General features: G+C 41.8%; 1 protein-coding gene across 13 annotated transcripts in view; it reads left to right on the top strand.

Moving 5' to 3' along the window:
• Positions 1–23,860, top strand: part of CEP170 (centrosomal protein 170) — a 173,791-nt gene that overhangs the window by 103,333 nt on the left and 46,598 nt on the right. For 12 of the 13 annotated variants that reach the window (XM_075924849.2, XM_075924853.2, XM_075924857.2 and 9 more), the window contains 2 exons: positions 14,883–15,032; positions 21,617–21,743. In XM_075924849.2, the coding sequence (XP_075780964.2) occupies positions 14,883–15,032; positions 21,617–21,743 (277 nt within the window). The remainder of the gene's footprint in view (positions 1–14,882; positions 15,033–21,616; positions 21,744–23,860) is intronic. The other variant, XM_075924856.2, reaches the window with a different exon arrangement.

Below are 23,860 nucleotides of genomic sequence, written 5' to 3'. Positions count from 1 at the left end.
TGTAATTCATTGTAATTAATTTTTTTTAAAATTCTGCATTAAGAAAAAGGGGGGGATGTCCAAATGTTAAGCAAAAAAAGCACCCTCCCCCAAAAAAATCATGGGATCTTTAAATTTCTCACTCCCCATCCCCACCATGTCCCCACCATCTGCTGTCATATCTCCTCCCCTTGCTCCCCCAGACTGGCATCATGGCGCCCACCGGCACCACGTTGGGGACCCCGATCTACTACTTCTGAAGCAATCACAGCTTTCCCTGAGCTCGATCAGACTCCATCTGGCAGCAGTAACAACCTCCCGTATGCCAGTTGATGACACCACAGTATTTGCGCATTCTGTAACTAAGCACTTCCTAAAATGCCTATAGGCCCTATACCCCGACATTAATGCTCCTCGGGAACAATGGGACCCACACCTGGTATTGACGACGCTTACAAAACCTCCATTCCAACCAATGGCCACATGCTCCCTACTCCAACTAACCCTAAAGACAGCATTCCTCACTGCAATAACATCGGCACGTAGAGTGGGTGAGATGGCCGCCCTAATGGCTGACCCGCCATTTGCCATCTTTTTTAGGGATAAAGTCTCGCTACAACCGCACCCCAAGTTCTTACCAAAGGTGTGCTCCCCCATTCACCTAAACCAAACGATACACGTACCTGTATTCTTCCAACAGCCTCCTGCTAGCACCTTCAAGGCACAGATGCATACCCTTGATGTCAGAAAGGTGCTCTCCTCTTATCTCCACAGAACAAATCCCTTCTGAGTGTCTCTACGACTCTTCGTTTTCATTGCAGATCGCAATAAGGGAAGTCACATATCACAAAGAATATCTCACTGGATTTCCAACTGCATCACCCTATGTTACTCGCTCAACCATTTACCACCACCTACCTCAGTCCGGGCACACTCAACTAGAGCGGTCGTCACCTTGGTCTCTTACCTTAGGAAGGTTCCCATCAATGACATATACGCAGCTGCTATATGGAGATCAGAACACACCTTCGGAAAGCGCTATGCACTTTCCTCCGGACCTCTCCACTACACAAGAGTAGCAATAGCCATACTGCAAACAGCTTATCTACCTGATTCAGGGACGTCTCTCTGGAAGAAGAGGAGGTTACTCGTTTTCCTATAACTGACGTTCTTCGAGATGAGCATCCCACAGGGACACATCTCGAAGAACTCCAGTTCTGCACAAGATGAGTAGCCTTCCCTTTCTCCCCTCCACTTGGAGGTGGGGAGGGGGAGAGAGAAGCTGTTCTTCTATACCGGGTTCCAGTTAGAGAAGGAACTGAAGGGAGGAGGGTGGCTGCGCATGTACTATGGCCCTCGGGAAGCCCGCGCATGCGCAGCCCAAATGCACTGCTATCAAAAATCTACTCTGAGGTGCTGGAATGCACCTCACCTACTCTGGAGCACCCCCCAAGGACACTCATTTTGAAGAACATCTGTTACAGGAAGGTGAGTAACCTCTTCTTTTTTTTCCCAAAGATGCTGTTTAATACTAGATATTTCAAAGATTAGAAAGTCTTGCAGAACAGTAAAAAAAGGTATATATGTAATAATGGTTAGGAGGAATTCAAAGTGATATTTATATAAATGATTTACCCTTTCTAGATAAAAGAAACTACTTATGCTCTGTAGATGATGGAACCTTTTGTAATGCTGTTAAATGCATCACAGCCAATCTTTGCATTCATAAAGAAATGAGATACCAGTTCTGAGTGTTTTAGAAACATAGGTTTATGGCATTTCAATAAGCAGGCAGCAACCTCAAGCCTAAACCACGGACTCTCGCAAACAATATGAAGTATTGGCTCTAAAATATTAGGTGGTTCAATTGGTGTTATGTTGTCTTTGCCTTTCATACTTTCTCCTGGGTTGTCTTTTTCTCTTGGAATGTATTTTAGACTTTTTTTTTTTTCAGAAGGGGAAGAAAGCTAGTAGGGGAGAGGCTGTTCTGGATTTGATTTTGACAAATAGGGAGTAACTGGTTGCAAATTTGAAAGTGGAAGGCAGCTTAGGTGAAAATGATCATGAAACGGTAGGGTTTGTGATTCTAAGGTAAGATAGGACAGAAAACAGTACAATAAAGATAATGGATTTCAAGAAGGCAGACTCAGCAAACTCAAGAAGTTGCTAGATAAGATCCTATGGGAAGCAAGCTGTCATGACCATGAAGGTTGGCAAGCAGCCTGGGGACAAAGGGGTTAACTATGTCCAGGTACCTAGCCAGGTATTTGCTCAGCCAATAGAAATGCAGATTGGGATTTCAAACTGAAACAAAGGAATTTTTGGGGTTTTCCTCCTTTGTCTTTGAGCCAGTTTGCTCTCTAGATACTGAGGGAGTCGAAGACGTGTCTCGCCAAGAAAAATATTCTTCATGATGTGTAAGTAGGGTATAGTCTAGATAAATTCATCAGGTTTTATTGTTTTCTGGTTTGGAATTTGGATCTGATGTCTGTGCTATTAGAAATGGTTTTTCCTCTCTTTTGCAACTAAGTCCTGAGCCCATGGGAATCCTCCATGAGTATTTTGATTGGTGGCTCTTACCATCTAGTCATTCCAACTATGCTTGTTAACTGGGGTATTGTTTTAATAATAAAAGTTCTTTATTTTGTTAATTAACCTGGTATTGGTTCATTTATTTGTCCTGGAAAATCTGTCTGTGGGACCTGTATGCCTCTGACGAGGGGACAGTAATCACAGACTACAATTTGTATTCTTCTCTTTTCTTTTCAAGCTCTTTGGAGAAAAGAGCTTTGGGTGCCCTGGGGTTGGTTTCAAATGTCCACCCTTCATTGTGGGTTCAAAAGCACTTGATGGTGGCAGCGGATTCCCCAAAATCTGGATATTAGGATTTGGGGGGGGGGGTTTGTACCAAAGCCTGTAGAGATCAGGTTTTGGGGTTGATTTTGCGGGCCCCCGCTTCTCCATTCATCGTGCCAGTGTGGGGAATTAGCATTGACAGAAGCCGAAGGGGAAAATCATTCAGAAGCGTTGGCAGTTGTTCCAAAATGTTGATATTAAAGGCATGAGAGCAAACTATCCAACTGCATAGGAATGATAGGAAGTATGTCAAGAGACCACCGTTGTTTTTATATTCTCTCTTGCTAGTCCCTAGCTTATAGGTATCTCAATATTATAGCATCTTTAAGGAACTAGAATCAATATTAACTATAAAATTATATCTATATGTGAAGAGGGTTTATTCAGGAATACTTTACACTTAAATTTTAATATTATTAATAACTAGTTACTATATGAACTGTTGCTGCAGCAGGGCTACTTTGTTTAAGCAGTAATTGTAAGGATTTCAATTAAAATTGCAAATCAGGGAGGGGTTTCTCCATTACTTTTAACAAAAAGAATTTCAATCTTTGGATATATATTTTTCCTGGCAGATATATAACATCCATAAAATAAAATAAAGCATTCTCACAGACGTGTCAGAAATTGTATAATAATCATATTGCAAAATCTGTTTACCCAGCAGTTGATAATGGCGACCATAACAATAATAATAATTTACTTATTTAAAAATGTTTGTGAATAGAATTTACAGTGACATCATAAAGAGAGATTTGAGTATGCATTTTGGAATCTCTTTTTAGCATTCTAGAGTTCCCTGAAATTAAAGTAAAAAAACTGGAAAATAAACCAAGAGTGAACTATCTCTGCACACTTATGTTGTTATTCTACAGACATTGAGTCAGACATTTCTTTTTTGGAAATAGCTTCCAAATCTGATGGACTTTGCACACCCCTCTGGCTTAATTACTTTTTTCCACAACTATAATGGTTTGTGCCAGAAAGAACAGTAGATCAGCCTAAGAGGTACTCATGGTAACAGAACTGGGCTCAAGTAATTAATACATTGAAAGGTCACTGGAAATAATAAAAGCCAGTGAATCAGCTGAGGAAATTCTGATTTTTCGGTTTTTGTTTTGCCATTTTTCAAGAAGTTGATACTTGTGCTAAGCCTTTTTGAGGAATAAATGTAGAAGGTGAGTTTTGGATTTACTTTTTAGAGATCTAGTTATAATTTGGATTTGACGCAGCTGTTTTGTTTTGAATTGTAAAGTCCTGAGGAGAATGGAGATTGTATTATGACAAGCAAGTACAAAATATATACATGGACATGGATATGTCACTGGCTTCTGAAAAAATGTGGGAGAATATTAGACTTGGCACATTGGTATCTTTTGGTTTCTTATGTTAGATGCCCTTTTGCACTTGCTAATTCTCAATTACTGTTTTTTATTTTATTTTTTTATGTTGTATTTTATGATTTCACTTGGTAACTTTTTAATATGTATGATTTTTGTGGAAGTTTAAGATCACTTCATGATACCATTCTTCTCTATATAATTGATCTGTTCTCCTTGATTAGATTGCTAAAAAGGTATTATTTTAAAATGCTTATCAGGGTAACTATCAAGGACAAAATCCACTGAATCTGAGTTTGAAAATCAACTTAAATATGGACCTTGTGTATGTAAATAAAATATGGAAGTGAACATGTGAATTTACTTAGTATAGTTTATCGCTCTTTTTCAAATGAAAGAATATCCCTGTTCTTTTTATCATTTTTCTTCTGTGTGATCTGTGGTTTAGATCTCTACGAATGATCTGTTTTAAATTACGTTATGAACACTACTATTGGAAAGAAAGATCAAGAGCTCAGTTTGAGCTTCAATTTAATACTGACGAAAGCGAGCTCCGGGACATGCTTCTGAAACACTTTCTGTTCCCCCAATCTTTGTTGGACATCCCCACCATGCTTCCTCTCACTTGGGTCTTTTAAGATAAATTCTTCTTGACTTTCTTTTGCTTTCCCCTGCATATCTAGGCTGTGTCCAAATCCTATTGACATATTTCTTAAAATTCAACCTTTTGTGTCTCTCCCTTTAGCTAAATCTTGAGAGAGAAGGCTGTCCTGTTGGACACAATTTGATTTATAACCTTTATACCTCTGGGTTCTCTGACACTCCACCTACCCTTTTTCCAAGTCCATGCAAAATATAGCAGCTAAAATAATGTTTCTTTCCGATGCTTTCCATGTTCCCCACTTTTTTTAAGTTTTATCACTGGCTTGTTTTCTACCTTTGCCATTAATATACTTTTCAATGTGCTGCTTACTCCTTCTTGAATTGCCCTCTATTTCACCAATGATGCTAGCCTTGAATGCTCATTTGTCAATTTCTCCCATCTGTGCGTTCTGCCATGCTGCTTCTTGCACATGGAACTCCCTGCCTAATCTGTAAGGCTGCAGATCTCTTTTCATTCAGATGCCTCTTCAAGATCTAATTCTGCTGGCAAGGTAACTGATAGCTGGGACAGGTGAAGATAATTGTAATTACTCTTGAATGTATAAGTACAGATAGGGCCTTGCCAAATTCACAACAGTGAAAAACATGTCACACCATAAAATCTGGTCTCCCCCGTGAAATCTGATCTTTTGTGTACTTTTACCCTATACTATACAGATTTCACAGGGGAGACAAGCATTTCTTAAACAGTGTCCTACCCCAAAAAAAGGATATGGGGGGGAGGTCTCAAGGATATTATGTGGGGGGAATCCCAGTATTGTCTGCATTACTTCTGCATTGCCTTCAGACTGGGTAGCTCGGAAACGCAGAGCTCAACTCTGAAGGCAGCACTGCAGCAGTAAAGTTAGCAGTACCATATCATGCCATCCTTATTCCTGCTGGCAATGGTACTCGCTACTTTCAGAGCTGGGCTTCCAGACAGCAGTAGGGATGTTAAAAAGCGGTTAGGTAATATGTAACCAGTGGTCCCTCTAAGATTTTCCAACCATGAGTGGAGTGAGCTTTGGCCTGTATACCAATATCGAGGTCATATGTGCTGTTTGAATGTGTGCCCCAGAGACAGCAGGGGAAGGCGAGAGATGGTGATCATGGGATGCTATCTTGAAAGTTGGCTCCCTGCGAGCACCGGCTCCCATCTGCACCCCCTTTTTTCCCCATCATGTAAAAGTGTAACTGCTAATTTTTCCAGCAGTTAGATGTTTACACAATTACACATTAGTTACAATCTCTACTAGTTACCATGCAGGGGTCCGAGCTCTCCAAAGACTGATCAACAAGCCCTGTCCATGACAGCAACCCCTGTTCACGGGGAGCTCGGATCCCACCGTCGACAAGGACTGCTGCCGCGGAGCATCCTCTGTCCGCACGGGCCCAGGCTTGCCATAGACAGAGGCTGCTCCATGGGATGCTGGAGCAGCCCCTGTCTGCAGGGAGCTTGGTGACTGCTTCATGGCAACCTGCCCTGCCTCCCCCCCTCTCTGCTGCCTCTGCCTCTAGCAAGGGGAGGAGGCAGCACCGCAGAACTGGTGTGTGTGTGGGGGGGGGGAGAAACTGCTTTTAAGGCAGCTCCTCCCAGCCCTGCCTCCTGCCTGGTTTCTCCCCCACCCTCCCCACTGCCTCCCTGGGAGGCAGTAACAGGGGGAAAGGGAGGGCAGGTGGGTCCGCAGAGCCAGCATGCACGAGGAGCCTGCTTGAAAGCTGGCTTTCTGTGCATGTCACTCCTGCCTGCCCCCTCACCCTCCACGCACTGCCTCTCTATCAGATACAGCAGCATGGGAATGGTGGGTGGCGGGGGCAGGTGGATCCAAGGCCTAATGCAGAGGCAGCAAGGGGGAGGGGAGTGCATCTAGTCAACAAGATTAACCAGTAAGCTCAGGCTTATTGGTTAATTGTGTAGTCGTCTACATGTTGACATCCCTACTAGCAACTAAAAGCTAATATTTTTTTGCCAGACATCCTTCTGTCTGCCTTTTATCTATAAGGGTATGTCTACACTACCCTCCTAGTTCGAACTAGGAGGGTAATGTATGCATACCGCACTTGCTAATGAAGCCCGGGATTTGAATTTCCCGGGCTTCATTAGCATAAGCGGGGAGCCGCCATTTTTAAATCCCCGCTGCTTCGAACCCCGTGTAGCGCGGCTACACGGGGCTCGAACTAGGTAGTTCGGACTAGGGTGCCTATTCCGAACTACCGGTACTCCTCGTGAAACGAGGAGTACCGGTAGTTCGGAATAGGCACCCTAGTCCGAACTACCTAGTTCGAGCCCCGTGTAGCCGCGCTACACGGGGTTCGAAGCAGCGGGGATTTAAAAATGGCGGCTCCCCGCTTATGCTAATGAAGCCCGGGAAATTCAAATCCCGGGCTTCATTAGCAAGTGCGGTATGCATACATTACCCTCCTAGTTCGAACTAGGAGGGTAGTGTAGACATACCCTAAGAGACTCCAGTGTCCATTAATTCCTGTAGTAGTTTTTTGTTGTAGGTGGTCTGATAGCAGCTATAACCACAGAGAAAAATGGCATTTCAGAACATTGCTATCTAATGGAAGTGTCCTGTACTGCATGACTGGTTTTGCTGCTGAGGAGAAATAGAGGCCTTTTTTGCAAGTCTAGACCACTCCACTGTCTACACTGCAATGATCTGTTGGAAAAAGGTACGCAAATTGCATTCCACAATTTGCATACCTTTTTCTGACAGTTTTTTCAGAAGAGGCTTTTCGGAAATTTGGCCCGTCTACACTGAGCTAAATTTCAAAAAAGCCTCTTTCGGAAGAGCCCTTCTTCCTCATGGGAGGAGGAAGATGGGCTTCCGAAAGAGCACTTCTGCTCTTCCACCAAAAAAGCGGAAAAGCTTACGCATTCCATGGACGCAGTGGAATTTTTCTGGGGTACCTCCGGTATTCTGGAAAAAACACATAGTGTATTCATAGCCCAAGAGAACAGGCAGCAAGATTCTGGACTGCCTGTATTGTGTGACCTGCTTACTCCCTTGAGTTGGACAATTTGAATAATAGGTTTAATGCAAATTATGTTGACAGTAGGAGGAGTATGAGACTATGCCTGATGGTATACTTTTAGAGTATACTCAGTCAGCTGCTCCCTTCTGAGGAGGTAAATCTTCATCTGATAAACTGTTAATTTATAAATCAGAATTTATAAATTTTCTGATTGTAGGATCTCAAGCTCTTAAAGCTCTAAATGAAGCATCAGACAAAAAGTACTGGTCTTTCATGAGACAAAGAACTTCTCTGTCCTCCACCTGCCTTGTCCCTTGATAGGGTATGTCTTCACAGCAAAGTTATTTCGAAACAACAGCCATTATTACGAAATAACTTTTCTAGCATCTACACAGCCAAACCGCTATTTCGAAATTAAATCCGAATAGTGGAGGGTTTATTTCGAAATTGGTTAATCTCATTCCATGAGGAATAGCGCCAATTTCAAAATTGATATTTCAAAATAAGCCCTGTGTAGACACTTATTTTGAAATAGGGGGCCTCCAGCCATTCCCAGGGTGCCCTGCTGGCCACTCTGGGCAGAAACAGGAAAACTCCTCCCCCTCCCCCTCCTGGAGCCCTTAAAGGGACAGAGTCTGGCTACAGTCTCTTCTGGCTAGCACCAGGCCTGCCAGCGCAGAGCCACTCTGCTGCTGCCCCTGAGCCTGACCACAGCATGAGCCAGCAACCCAGTGGCAGCCAGCCCTTCACTGTTCCCCAAGACCAGTCTGCCAGCTCCCAGGAGCCTGCCAGAGCTGGAAAAGGCAGGCTCCTTCCTGGTCCAGTGGGGAGATCGTGGACCTGGTTGAGGTTTGGCGGGAGGCCTCCAACATCCATGATCTCTGCACTAGATGGAGGAACGCAGCCGTCTACAGGTGGATTGCTGCCAGCCTGGCCACCAAAGGCCACATCTGAACCCAGGAGCAGGTTCGGATGAAAACCAAGGAGCTGAGGCAGGCCTATTCCAGGGCCACAGGGGGCGGCTCACAAAAGGGGCAGACCCAGACAGCTGCCCCTATTATGAATCCCTGGACCACATCCTGGGGGGCGGGACGGTCTGTGCCCCCCAGGTGGTCATCGACCCTGGGGCAGAGGGCCCTGACCAGGGCACAGAGGAGGAGGGCCAGGAGCCACAGGAGCCCCTGGAAGCATGCCACGCAGCCAGGCCCCCCGAGCCGTCACAGCAGACCTGTCACCGGTGTCGTCCAAGGCCAGGGAGGCTTCAACATGTGAGTGCCATCACTGTCCCCGTATGCGGGAGTGGGAGGGGAGGGAGACGAGGGACCACTCGCGTGGGTCTTGCTGGCCACAGCTCATGCAGCAACCTGTGCATGTACTGTGCCATCCCTGGGCACATGGCCCTAGCTGGCTGCCACACAGGGGCCTTGGCCTGTTACCCACACGCGTGTATGTATGAAGGCAAATGACATGCTTCTGACCCCGTGGTGGGACACTGCACACTGTCCTCCCTCCACAAGCCCCCTCTACACAGAGGCAAGGAACATCTTCCCCCCCCCACACACACACACTCACTCTATATGCAGCACAGGGGCATGGGTGTTGTCCCGGGCCAGCTGCCACTCCCAGGGATAGCAGGACATCCCGAACACGGCCTGTGTCCAAGCACATTGGCTTCGATGGTGCAGAGACCTGCCATCCTCGCTTTGCAGAGGGGGGCTGGGCTTCACCCACAGTCTCTCCAGGGATAACTGACCACTTCTCTTGTTTCTCCACAGCCACAGCAGCTGTGAGTGCAGGGCACACCCCACCCAGGACATTCTCCCGCTCCCAGGCACTCAGCAGGCTGACCTGTAACCAGGAGGAGTACCAGTGGCAGCACCTGGCGATACTGCGGGGCCTGCACCGCACCCTGGACTACTGGGTGCATGAAGATCTGAAGCTCCGGCAGGAGAGCTGGCGGGAGCTGCTTGCCCAGGGCCGTGCAATCTGAGACCACCTGCAGACCGTGGTACACAGATTGCCTCCTGCCTCTCCAGCCCCTGCTGCCTCCCCAGCTACTGCTCCCCCTCCCACTTCTTCCTCCCCACCCTCCATACCCTTCCCTGCTCTCTCCCCAGGACGCCGAGGCCCCCGCAGTGCTGGGAGACAGGTGAGCCAGCAAGACCCCAACCCTGAGCTTCTCCTCGCTCTTCCTCCCCTTGCCTCCCCCTTCCAGCTCCCTCCTCCATGGTTTACCCCTCCCTTCTCCCAACCTCCGCCTCCCCTCTCCTGCTCTCATTCTCCCCCCCCCCCACCCAGTTTTGTTCAATAAAGAGAGTTTGTTTTTGTCCACACATTGTCTTTATTGTACATCAGGAAGAGGGGTTAGGGAGGGGTAAGTGAAAGGACGTGAGGGAGGAATGAGGCACAAGCCTGCAGTGGAGCACACCAGGGAGACTTAAGTTCTCCTCTGAGTGGAAGCTCTCCCGCAGCGCCTCCTGGATACGGACAGCCCCCCGATGGGCCTCCTGGCTGGCAGCCATGCAGGGCTGCATGTACAGGCCGACTAAGTGCTTGGCCTCTGCCATCCAGGCCGGCAGGAAAGCCTCCCCCTTGTGCAGCATTTAGCATGCCGCCACCACATGCGGAATATTCTGTTCGGAGAGGTCCAGGCGGGTGAGGAGGCATCTAAAACGGGCCTTCAGCCGGCCAAAGGCACCCTCCACCACAATGCGGGCCCTGCCGAGCCTGGCAATAAAGGCCTGTCGGGAAGGGTTGAGGTGTCCCGTGTAGGGCTTCATGAGACAGAGTTGTAAGGGGTAGGCCACATCACAGAGCACCAGGCACACAGGCATGTCCACATCCCTGACCTTGATGTGGTGCTCGGGGAAGAAAGTCCTGACGTGCAGCCTCTGGCACACAGAGGAGTTGCGGTACACCCGCACGTCGTGTGCTTTGCCAGACTAGCCCACATTAATGTCCACGAAGTGGCCCTGGTGGTCAGACACAGCCTGCAGGATGACGAAGAAGTATCCCTTCCGGTTTATGTACAGAGAGGCCTGGTGGTCCGAGGCACAGATGGGGATGTGTGTCCCACCGATTGCTCCCCCACAGTTGGGGAAGCCCAGGCCGCCAAACCCATCAATCACTGCGTCCACATCAGTGAGGCGGATGACTCTGCGGAGCAGCACTCTGTTGATGGCTTTGACCACCTGTAGAGGGATACACAAAACCAAGAGTCAGTAGGGTGCCAGGGTGGCTGAGTGTGCTCCTTCCCCGCCACTGCCCCGCTCCCCCAATCTCCAGGAGCAACCCCTCCTGTAATCCTGGCCACTGCGGGCAGTCCTTAGTGTGGGCGGGACAGAACAAACCCTCCCAGGTAGGGAACTTTCACCACCTCCCCCCCTTTGCCCTAGGGCAGCCTATCCCCTCCTTGTACCCACCCTCCTGGCACAGTGGCTGGAGACTGCCATTTATGCACACTGCTCTGACGGTGGCTCTCCCCACGCCGAACTGGTTCCCCATGGATCAGTAGCTATCTGGTGTGGAGAGCTTCCAGAGAGTTATGACCACACTCTTCTGGAGGGGAATGGCGGGCCTCATGTGCATGTCCCATCGCTGCAGAGCAGGGGCGAGCCATTCACAGAGCTCGAGGAAGGTGTCCTCCTTCATTGTAAAGTTCTTGGTGCATTGTTGTTCTCCCCAGCACTCCAGGACGATGTGGTCCCACCAGTCGCTGCTGGTGTCCAGATGTGGCAAGGCACACTGGCGTCCAGGAGCTGCAGCTACTCCTCCACGTACCTCAGGAGGGTCCAGAGGATGGCTTGGGGGTCGGGCTGCAGCAGATGCTATGTGGCAGCCTCCAGAAAGTGTTACCAGGCTTGCAGCAACACATCTAAAAGAAGCACCAGAGTGCTCAGGGGCAGCTCTGGCTCCATGATGCCAAGTTCTGTGGTGTCACGAGTGAAGGCAACCAAAGCACACAGACAAAAAAAATGCTTTGCTGTCCCTCAGCGAGGTAGGCAAGCAAGCAGGGAAACCTGAGAACCAGCTGTCCAGGGGGGTCCCTTTAAGCACAGGCCTCAGCCTCAGGCAGCAGCCACACAAAGTAACTCCTGACCTGATGCCCTGCCGGAAGTGGTTTCAGCTGCTCTTAAATGTGACTCAGCACGTCCACACTGTTTGGACACTATCTCGAAATAGCAAAACGCTATGTCGAAATGCATTTTGTGTTTAGACGCGTTATTTCGAATTATCTTATTTTGAAATGACTATTTTGAAATTAGATATTTTGAAATAATGCTGTAGTATAGATGTACCCTAAGTGAGTCAGAATTTTCATTTCCCTATTGACACATTCAAGGTTTCTCATAAAACAGCAGTGACCACAGAGCTAAACTTTGGACCCATCTGAAGCCCAGCAAGAGCTAGGAAAGTAAAAAAGAAGAATCTTCTGAGGTGTTTTTAAAAAAAGTAAGTTTCTAGCTCTTGTGATGGTAGTTTGGAAAAATACACCAAAGTAAACTGATGTCTTGGGTTGAAAGCTTACACACTATGATTTTATACCCTCCCAATATAGGCATCCAAGATTTTGCTTTGGGAATCTTGCAAACAAAACCACACTATTTGGGGATGCTCTCAGGTCACTTCATAGCTGAAAAGATGAAAGGAAAATGCTTTGTTGGCTGTTACTGAGAATGTGATGGCTATCACAAGCTCCTTTAAACCTGCAAATGACCTGTTTCTTTTGCCAAAAAGGCAGTGACTTCTTACCTTTTGAGAGAGTGCAGTATATAATGATAGTATATTCTAGTACAGTGGTCTCCAACCTTTTTACACCCAAGATCACTTGTTAAATGACAGACCAAGCCAAGATCTACTGCCCCGCCCCTTCCTTGAAGTCCCACCCTCTCTATTCTCCTCCTCTCCATCACTTGCTATCCCTAATCCTTATACTGCTGCTGCTTTTTTTTTTTTTTTTAATTCTTCTGTAGGAAGAGGTTTTTCCAACATTTGACCTGTCTAGACTGGACCAAATGTCAGAAAAAAAAAACCCCTTCTTTTGGAATCCCCCTTATTCCTTGTGGAATACTCTTCTGCAAAAGAGTACTTGGCAAAATCATGCCAGTGTAGATGTAGCCATACTGTCCAACAATATTCACTAGTTTATGTGCTGCAAATTATTCCTGTAGTTCTGATTAGGTGTATATGAATATGAATCACATTATTCTACAGATGTTCATGCAATAAAGTAATTGGTATTTGTTTTCAATTTATAATGAGAATTGTAAAGCAGTTACACAAAATGATTGTTTGAAAATAAAACAAGGACGGTAAAGGAAATAGTTGCAGAAATCAAGTAAACTAAAAGAAGAAAAGTGGTATCACAATAGTTTATTTTCTTTAGTAAATTTTGCCACCTACCTACACTAGTCAAAAGCAGCAGGAAAGAAGGGAGAATGAGGAGAGAGAAGGGGAAATAGATATCACATCGTGTATCATGTCTGTCTTGGATATGGAAGATATACAAAGTATTTCTAAAATAAGTAATGTATGAGGTTATCACAACATAATTAAAGTGTAGAATTAATATTGCAAATAATGTTGACTTTAGGCATCTTTTTTATATAAATAATAGCATCAGGTGAAAGACTGGAAGGCTATTTCTTTGCACTAAAAACATGTAAAACAAATTTGAAAATGGTTTCTAAGTCTCAAATATTGGCAAAACATAAATATTAATATATACGGACTCCCAGAGGCTAAATTTACATAATTAGCTTAAATGGGAGTTTGCATGACTAAACCCTGCAAATATATGTATTTATTTTACCTTGAGGGAAAAAATGCCCCTTTAATTACTTTGGGCTTCTGCTGGTTTTAAATAAGGAAAAAATGTTATGTATTGTGGCCATCTAGTGGTGAATTGGCTGCTTAATAGACTTTTTGAAAGTAGGAAATTTTGGTGAGCAATGCATCATGATCTATCTAATACTACTGAGCAAAGAGTTCTCCATTCATAAAAGATCCATAGAACCCTTCTGCAAAACTGTGAAAAATACTAAATTTTGGGGGGGGAAACATTTATTTTTGTGGTTTTTTGTTACTAGTGACATTTTTATAATAACAAAAGTTTAGTTCCCTCTTCCTTATGACAAAACAGTCGTCTGACATCACCGGAGCCAGTTATATAATAGAATTATACTGGGGAAAACATAAAAATCCTATTTTACAGCTGGATCCCGTAATAGTAAAGTTAATTTAAAATCTCTCTAAACAAAATATATTTCCGGGCTTTAAAGTATTTATTTCTCAAGCCCCATTGAGTTCTTTTATGAAAGTAACAGGAAGCTGTCTATAATAGTGGTTCCCAGACTGTTGCCCATGATCCACCAGTGGTCCATGTAAAATGATTGGTACCTTTATGCTGACTCTCCTCCTTCTAAATTGCATTAAATAAGCTAAAATATATTAAGTATTTTTCTAACTATTTTTTCTAAGTAAGCAATTTATATAGTTGTTGCAAAGATGTTATTCTGTCACCAGAGTGAGGGGATGTTGGTACATGTAAATATCAGTGGAAGAGAAGATGGTCCAAGAAACCATTCTTTCAATATAGGAGACGTGATGATATTAAAGAATATTTGTTCTGTAACATTGTAATTTTTCTGAAAAAGCAGTGAATTAGAATAACAGTATATTAAGGGAACTGGTAGGAAAAATAGGTATGTATATTTTTTGTTCTTGAAATATATTTATAAAAAACTACCGGCAAATACTTTTAAAACATTCTTGTTTTTCCATTATTTGGCCAATATCATTGTGCCCTGTTTAATTTCTTTGATCAGAAGAACGTCATTGTTTCATATCTGATCATTTCAACTAGCTTTTCCCTGTATTTCTGGGAAACTAACAATATCTGCTCTGTTCCTAAAATTTATAATCTATATTCTTTACATCAAATTAGCTGGTTTCAGATTAGTATAATAAACCTTTTTAAAAGAAGGTTCTTACTATGTCAATATTGACACCATCGATACACTAAAATCGAACCTTGACTCAGGAAAGCATTGGGTTAATATGTGTAATGATTTGTTTCATTTTCAGGTGTTTGGAGTGGATGACAGCCAGGATTATAATAGGCCTGTTATCAACGAGAACCAGAAAGATTTAGTAAAAGATTGGGCTATTAATTCTGCTACAGTAGTGCTGGAAGAAAAAAGACCACTGAGTACAACTGGATTTCTTGACACAGAGGTAGAATTTAAATTTTGATGGTCTTCTTTTTTCTTCCAATAAAAGAGAGAGAGGGCACTAATAGTTGGCTGGTGACTGTTAAACAGCTACCAAAGAAGACTTTGCCTACAAAGCATTAATTCCGATTTCTAAAGATTTTGATTTTTCTTATCTCTATTTTATTGCATTGTAGTTTCTCAACTTTTTCTGTTAGGAGTAGCTAAATTAAATCTTGAAGGCTTTAAGCTTTGCTGCCTTCTGCATGTACTTTTGTGCAATTGTAGGAAATTTAGCATGAGCATTTAAGTGACCCATGTAGAAGAGTGTGTGCAATCTGAAAATAGACATAGGAAAATACAGATGGCTGTCTTCAATGTTGTAGCTCGTAAATAGAGCCTGACCTCCTAGAAAGCACTGATAGAAGTCTGAGAGGTAGTATGGGGTTTTTTTCAGATAGGCAAAAGGACTAGACATTCTAAGACATGTACTGTATATAGAAAATAGTTATATCTATGTGACAGATGTCTGTCATATCTAATACTGGATTTCTGGAAGGCATGCAGATACCATTGTAAAGGGAGCAGTCTGACAACCTGAATAGAATAGAAATAGAAAAAATCAGATTTATGCACGATGATGCACTACATAAATCTAAAAAAAGGGCACTACATCTGTTTGTAATTGCCTTGTCAGGACTTATGGTGAAAGGTGGTCCAGCAAGAGGTTAGTCCAAGTTTATTGAGTTCTTATTTATCAAGACCTTGATGCGTATCTCTGCGTTTACTAGCTGCTAGTGCAAATGAGTTGTTTTTAGTTTCTTAGAAACTATCATAGCAGAATTTATTTTATTTGGCGATAAGATTGTTACAGTAAGAGTACAGTGCTGACACATCTAGTGTATCTAAAATGAGTGCTTTAATTGCAACTGAGAGAAATATTACTTTCATCATAATAATGTCATAAGCCAAAACATAAAACTGATTGACAATTTCTTTTGTCGTTGTGCATTGCTTTCAGTTGTAAATCCACTGACTTACTGTGTGGGTTTTTTTCCCCCTTTTCTTCAGCTTTCGGCTCCCTTGTATTCTCTCTGCCTTCTAGAGGGGAAGGGAGAAAGATTTTTTGGGGGGGGGCGGTTCGAGGGGCCGGGTCTTTCTTTAACCACACATACGGCCAAGTGGTGTGTGTGTATGTAATGTTCATTGCGCTTGAGTTTCCAGGATGATGCTGGTTTATTTGCAGCTATAAGTGGATTATGCCACAATTAATTCTAAGATGCATCTCATTTTAACCAATGCCAAAAGATACAGAAAGAAGACTGGCACTGTCTCCTAAACTGACTCCATTACGTCTGTTCATTTGAATTGATTACATTGTGTTAAATCCTCAGCTGTGACTAGGGAATGTGGAGCATAACTGAATAAGGAGCTGAAAAGGAATTGTTTATGGTTACCTGCTCTTGGTAACCATCCCCAGCGTAATTTAGAGCAACTTTTGAGCTGCTCCAAACTTTGCCAATTAATAACTATTCTGTAAGGACCATATTATTGTCTCAGAATCAGTCTCATCCCCTCTGAACAGGTTCAAACTTTATCTATGCTAGAGTGATCAGGAGTGACTGGTGTAGAGTTACCTGTGCTGCTAAATGCTAGTTGTGAATTCCCTCCTGCGCAGAAATCCTCATCTGTCTGTTCATGGCAAATTTAAATCCACTTCATGCTGCAGGAATTTCAAAGTTGTCTGTACTTAAGTTTGCAATATCAGATTATGTCTTTTGATAGCCAGAATGCTTAGTAGAACTGGTATGTTTGTTAGAGATGGAGGACATTGGCACAGCTTTATTTATGAGGCTGTTCCAAGCCACAAAGGGTTATATCAAAGAAGGTGCAAAGTCATGAGAGGTAAAGAATGCAAAGCAAATTATCATAAGAGCATCTTGGATACACTGAATAGAAACAGTGAGATGCAGGAAGAGATGAAGGCAGGTATTTAGGGAAGAGTTAAAGAAGGCTTTTAAAGTAGAAGTAGGTTGTACTTTAAGCAAAAGAATAAGATAAGCTAGTTCAAATTCAAGCATGTAGATGTCCATACCAACAGGTTAGGAATATGATCATGACAGTAGCCTAGAGAAAGGATTGTATAATTTAAAGTATAAAGTTATGAAAGTACTTACTAAAACTGTCTTGATGTTAGAGAAAAAATAAACATGAGTTTTGGAGACATGGCTTATAAGGCAGGATGACTCAAGAACCAGGATACAAGAGTAGACTGAAAAAGAGAAAGGGATAAGAACATAACACAGGCCTGGATGATTGGAAGGATGAAAGTGGAGTCAGCAATGATAAATGTGGTAAAGAGGAATTTTTGGGTGGAAAGTTAATTTTGGTCTTAGAAGTGTTAAATTTGAAGTGCCTGTGATACATCCAAATGAAGAAGTGAATGTAGCCCCTTCCTAGAAGAAATTATTAACCTTGGGTTTTTGTGGCAATAGGCTAAACATTCTGAGATTGGCTGAAATTCAGGGAGTGAATGGTACATAAGAGAATGGAGTGTGTGAATATTTGGATTGGTTATATATAGCTCTTTGACTTGTTGACTTAAACTGTTGCAGCTTAGTTAGTAATTATTGAATAAATAATGAATTGCTCAGGCTCTGATTCCAACCATTCAACAATATTTTAAAACACTTGTATTTTCTATATTAAACAGCAGTCACTTGTCACCAGAGAGCAGCATAATTTAAGGGAAGAAAGCGAATTAAATTTGTTAAATCATTTAAATGGTTAATGATGGGAAAATTAACCAGGTAATTTTTTATGAATTTGATTAATGTGAATACTTCGCAAGTTTGACATATTAGGATTTACACTTTTATCCACAGTTTGCATGTAATTTTCAACAGTCTGATTACTTTAGACTAATCACAGATTTCTAATAATTTACTTTGATACTAACCTCAAATTTATCATTTATTTCATGGGGGTAGGTTGTATCTTTTTCCAAAAAATTAAGATTTTTGTACTATACTTTCAGGTTCATCTGCACCAGTTTTATGGTATAATGGGCTTGCGTGACTCTGCCTATACTCATTTTTCTACTTGCTTAACTAATAATATTATACAGCTTGTATATATTCTGAAGTGTGAGCAAATATGTTCTGTATCACTATTTAGCATATTGCGTCTGTATTAGGTAGAACAGTTGAATCACCATGATTCATCCAGATTTTATTTTTATCATTTTAAACTTGGATTGGTTTTACTCCCTGACCCTTCAAAACAAACCATTTGGATGTTAATAAATTCTCTGGTCCATTCTCGAACTTTGAATCTCTGGTAGTTTTTGGTTTTTTGTTTGTTTGTTTTAAACTGCTCCGGCATGACTTAAGGTTTTCCATGTTATGTACTATAGGAGTTTTGCATCTATATCCTTTAAACCTGAAGCAAATGATTTAGCCTCATGTTCATAGTTTTGGTATAGCCAATAAATCTTACCTGAGAATATGCTGCTTTTTGTGGAGTTGTTAGCGAAAAGTCACTGGAGGAAGATTCTTTGATTCATTGATAATGGGGGGTGAAATGGTGAACAAGGGAAAGTTGGGTCAACTTGAATAACTTAAGCAGCTAAAGTGTCAAATTTAAATCTTGCCTTTCTGAAATTGCCTGAAAGACTACTGGGGATTTGGAAATTCCTTATGCAATTAAACATGATGCTCAAAGGCTGTCTCTTGAGTGATTTGTAAGTCTGAGAGTATTGGTATGACTTCTTCTAGGAATAACTATTGGATAGGATTGGTAACAGTCTTTTTTTGGTTGGGGGGGGTGTGTGTGTGTGTGTGTGTGTGTGTGTGTGTGTGTGTGTGTGTGTGTGTGTGAGATAAGTCTTGTGCTATTGATGTTTCACACCATGGTGATATATGTTAGATTTTAAAATACAGCTATTTTGTAATTATCACTTTTGGTAAAACAAAATACAGGACTATAAAACACTTTAAAGACTAACAAGATGCTTTATTAGATGATGAGCTTTCGTGGGCCAGACCCACTTCCTCAGATCAAGTAGTGGAAGAAAATAGTCACAGCCATATATACCAAAGGATACAATTAAAAAAAATGAACAAATATGAAAAGGACAAATCACATTTCAGAACAGAAGGGGGACGCAGGGGGGAGGGGAGAAAGGAAGGTGAATGCTTGTGAGTTAATGATATTAGAGGTGGGGAAGGGTAGATGTCTATGAGTTAATAGTATTAGAGGTGATAATTGGGGAAGCTATCTTTACCCATTACAAAGATAGCTTCCCCAATTATCACCTCTAATACTATTAACTCACAGACATCTACCTTTCCCCACCTCTAATATCATTAACTCACAGGCATTCACCTTCCTCCCCCCCCCTCCCCGCATCCCCCTTCTGTTCTGAAATGTGATTTGTCCTTTTCATATGTGTTCATTTTTTTTAATTGTATCCTTTGGTATATATGGCTGTGACTATTTTCTTCCATTATTTGATATGAGGAAGTGGGTCTGGCCCACGAAAGCTCATCATCTAATAAACCATCTTGTTAGTCTTTAAAGTGCTACATAGTTCTGTATTTTGTTTCAGCTACACCAGACTAACACGGCTACATTTCTATCACTTTTGGTAAGGTATTCATTTTTGTAATAGAAATTTAAGAAGGAGGGAAAACTGCCGAGTGTGACTCTCTTTACAACAAAATACCATATAGCAGTGGTTCCGCAACATAACCTGTAGCCCTGAATGCCACATAAAAAGTAGGGCTTATATAACTAATTGAATTATCTTCTGCAAGTAAAATATAAGCTAATTTGTTGGGACAGCTAAAGTTGGCCATAATATCCTGCTCCACAAGCTGATAGAGTTCAGACTTCTCATAAAGGTGATTTAGATTCTTGGGTTTATGGGTAATATAAGTTGAGCTATTCAGATTTCCCTTTAGCATATGGTTCACAGGTGGTTAATTGGGCTCTACACCATATTTTGGCAGAAATTTTAATGTAATGAAAATAATTCTGTTTGTTAATGGGAACTGGAAAAATGATGTAAATAACATTTATGATAAACCAAAGAGTAAGAAGAATCATTAGATGTTAACAGTAGACACTGACTGGCACTCTGAAAGTGCCAAGAATTCAGTGGAGATTCTGCTAACTCTCAAGAATACACATAGCTCCTCCAGATTCTTCATGAGGTTCATTTGTTGGAGTCTCAGGTCCTCTCCCTTAATCTCTGATTACCACTGCTGTCTAGCTAGAGTTACCCATCTTAACTGAAGCTATAAATTGTCAGTATAATTGTTCTTTTTAGAGTCTTAAAGGTGAATTCCCGGCGCGCGCGCGCACACACACACTCTCTCTCACTCTCACTCTCACTCACTCACTCACTCCGTGTATCCATCCTATTAGTCTTCATTAAATTCAGTAGAGCCTTTGGAGATATGATTTTTGTTTGCCTATGTGAAGGAGTGAAATGCACAGACAGTGATGCAGCATTATATCAGAAGCAGCAGCATTATATTTGCATAGTTAGTCCTTTCCAGAGTGAGCTTAAATTCTACAACAGGAAATTTAAATTGAGTCTTATAATTCACTACATAGATGTAAAGAGATGTCCTGTGTATAAGCCTAATTTTAAAAATTCACACTTTGATTTAAAAAGTTAAATAAATATAAATCAAAGCTATTCAAGTGTAGTTTCTTTCAGAATACAATCTTTTATGACCATGTTCTTTACAGAGCAGGTTAGAAAATTACAATTGTCATTAAATTATGGTACTTCTAATACAATCCTGATTACATTGTAAATACAGTTTTTTAATTTTAATCTAAAATAATAAATGTTGTAAGCTTCCTCCCCCTCCCCTACAAAAATGCAATCCAGTCTTTTGATTCATACATGAAGCTAGGTTATTGGACTTTAAAGATCTGCTGTTTGTAATTTTCAGAGCCAGATACCTTTTCTAGTCACTTTATATTTTCATGTTGAAATACAGTTCCAGACACTTTTATTTTCAGGCAGTTACGTTTACATGTGCTGCTAATGTCCATTAAGTTTTCTGAAGTCCTCCATGTTAGCTAGCTTCTCCACTCCCTAAACTTATCTTCTTTTCAAGCTCAATATAATAGCTTCTCCTTCAATATCTGCCTCGCCCTAACCCTCCCTCCCCTAGAAAAATATATTATAAGTTTTGAGTGATTAAAGCCTTCTGGTAGCTCCCATTTTTTTCAATAACTTCCTCTAAGTTTACTAATGAAATAATCTAGTTTAACCGAGGTGCATAGTCTTTCACATAATATGTATTGTTTGAAGGTTCTTTGCAGTGCTGAAATGTTGGGAACCATTGCCCAATCTGTAATTGTTCTGCATCTGTCTAGAACAATAAAGGATTTAAATCTGTAAATTCAGTATTAGCATAAGCATATTCTCCAAGATAAAGTAAAATGAGTTTCATGTATAGTTTCACTTTCCGTGAAAATAATTAAGATTTCAAATACATCTGTACTTTAATATACCAGTTTAATAAGTTTTTATCTCACATTTTAAGTAAAATTTGGTGTTTCTTGTCCAATCTCTTTTTTCCTCAGGAAGGCTCTGCTGCATCTGGAAACAAACGTTGGGTGTCACAGTGGGCTAGTTTGGCTGCTAACCATACACGACATGACCAAGATGACATGAGGTTGGAGTCATCAGCACCTGTTCCTCTAGAAAATGGTACAAGAAGTTGATTTTTTTATTGTCATCTTAATTTCTGTAGCAAAGAGTATATGGAAGTGAAAGTCTTAGTTACAGAACTAGAGAAAAAGTTTTAATTATCATGATATTGTAAATGAATCATTAGTTACTTATCTTCTACATTTTTTAAAAAAAAACCTCATAATTATATTGACTTACCCCTTATATTAATGATAAAACAGGCAGAACACTATACAAAGTTCATTAGTGCAACAATTGGGAAAATATAAAGGAAAATATTAATTTAAGATTCAGTTTGGGTAAGCTTGTCATATCTTTTTATTAGTATATCTTCTGTATATATCCCTTCCCACTGGGCTTTAGTGGACTGAATAGTAAACAGTCTACCTGATACATCAACTGTATGGTCCAAATAAATATTCTAAGCATAATTTGATATTGCTGTAATGAGAACTGCTCAGCAGTTGCCAATCCACATTATTCTATCTCTTCTGAGTGTCAAGTGTTCAGGCTCCTTCCTTCCTTTATTAATGACTCTGAAGAAGTGGGCTGTGCCAGCGAAAGCTCATGATACCATCTACATGTTTTGTTAGTCTATAAAGTGCTACCAGGCCATTTGTTGTTGTTTTTTCTGTAACAGACTTACTTGGGCACCCCCTGAAGCTTTTTGCCCAGACTTGCTTATTTGAATATGCTGCTCCTTATGTTGTTCATTAAAACATATATTTGACTGTGAAGGAGGTGATACTTTTACATTTTTTTCATCTTTATTTGTAAAACGTTCAATGCAGGACACAGGATTTATTATTTAAACACAGATACTTGAAAATTGAAAGTTCTAATGCAAGGTTTACAAGGTTATAAATTTAAAATCCTGCCCAAATTTCTTTTTTTGTTTTATGATACTAGCAAAGTTGGGCTTAAGCCACTAAATTTTAATTTAGACTTCTGACAAACAGAAAATATGCACACCATCTTTTCCCATCCTTTTCCCATCAATGGTTAATAGCCATTGATAGACTTATTCTCCATGAATTTACCTAGTTCTTTGATTAACCCTATTACAGTCTTAGCCTTCACAACACTTCTGGCAAAGAATTCCACACGTTGACTGTGCATTGTGTGAATTCTTGCTTGTATTTGTTTTAAACCTGCTGCTTACTAATTTCATTTGGTGACCCTTAGTTCTTGTGTTATGAGAAGAAAAGTTATGAGAACATGAGTTATATTGTATCAGTGCTTTGATGTTTGCTACAAAGGCTTCTTCCAGAGTAAAATATTCCCTCCTTTGTATCAGAACCTCCGTGTGCTATATTGTAACATACAATTATTTTAGTATAAATATTAGAGTATTAATAGATAATTTTCTCCAGTATCTTAAAATGTCTGTTCTGTGACCAATAGTGTATTTAAAATACTCAAATGCTATCGCCAATCCACTGTGTCATGGTTTAAGAAGACTTTTAAATGTCATTTCACAAAAGACAAAAGTTTCAATTCTCTGTGAATAGAAAGAATGTGTTTTATTATTTACTAGAAGATTTACTTGGCATTGCTTGGGTCCTTCAGGGCAGGAGGCTGGGATTGGGGGGGGGGGGGCGCAGGAGTCAGGGCAGGGCTTTGGGAGGGCTTAAGTCAGGGGGCTGGAGATGTGAGGGGTGCAGGAGTTAGGGTAGAGGAAGAGGAGGGGTTCGGTGCAGGAGCGGGGTAGGGGATGGGATGGGGAGGCTCAGGGTAGGTGGTGCGCAGGTCAGGGCAGGGGTTGGGAGCTGTTGAGGGAAGGCTTCCCAGGGGGGCACACTGTCTGGATGGCAGCTTCTCCTCAGAGCCATCTGTGGCTCTGCAGGTTGCACTGCCTGGGTAGCGGTTGTTCCCTAATGCTGGTGTGCTTGCTTCCCTCTGTGGTCATTCTGGAGTATAATTGCCCCTGCTATCAGACCCCTCTCTTTCCATTTGGTGAGAAACAATTGAATTCCAAGCACATCCCATTGTCCTGGCACCACCAAAACCTTATCTGTCTTTTAAGGTATGATAAGAGGAAGCTGCATACCTAATTTCGTTGTCCTAGCTCTTACCATTTAGGAGTTCTTGAACAGAGAGAGACTCTCACATGGACGGATGGACAGATATACAAA

Source organism: Pelodiscus sinensis, chromosome 3 (assembly GCF_052426305.1).
Source record: "Pelodiscus sinensis isolate ZL-2025 chromosome 3, ASM5242630v1, whole genome shotgun sequence".
NCBI classification, from domain to species: domain Eukaryota; kingdom Metazoa; phylum Chordata; order Testudines; family Trionychidae; genus Pelodiscus; species Pelodiscus sinensis.
Note: the sequence above shows the minus strand (reverse complement) of the source record. Positions and strands in the feature narration are given on the sequence as shown.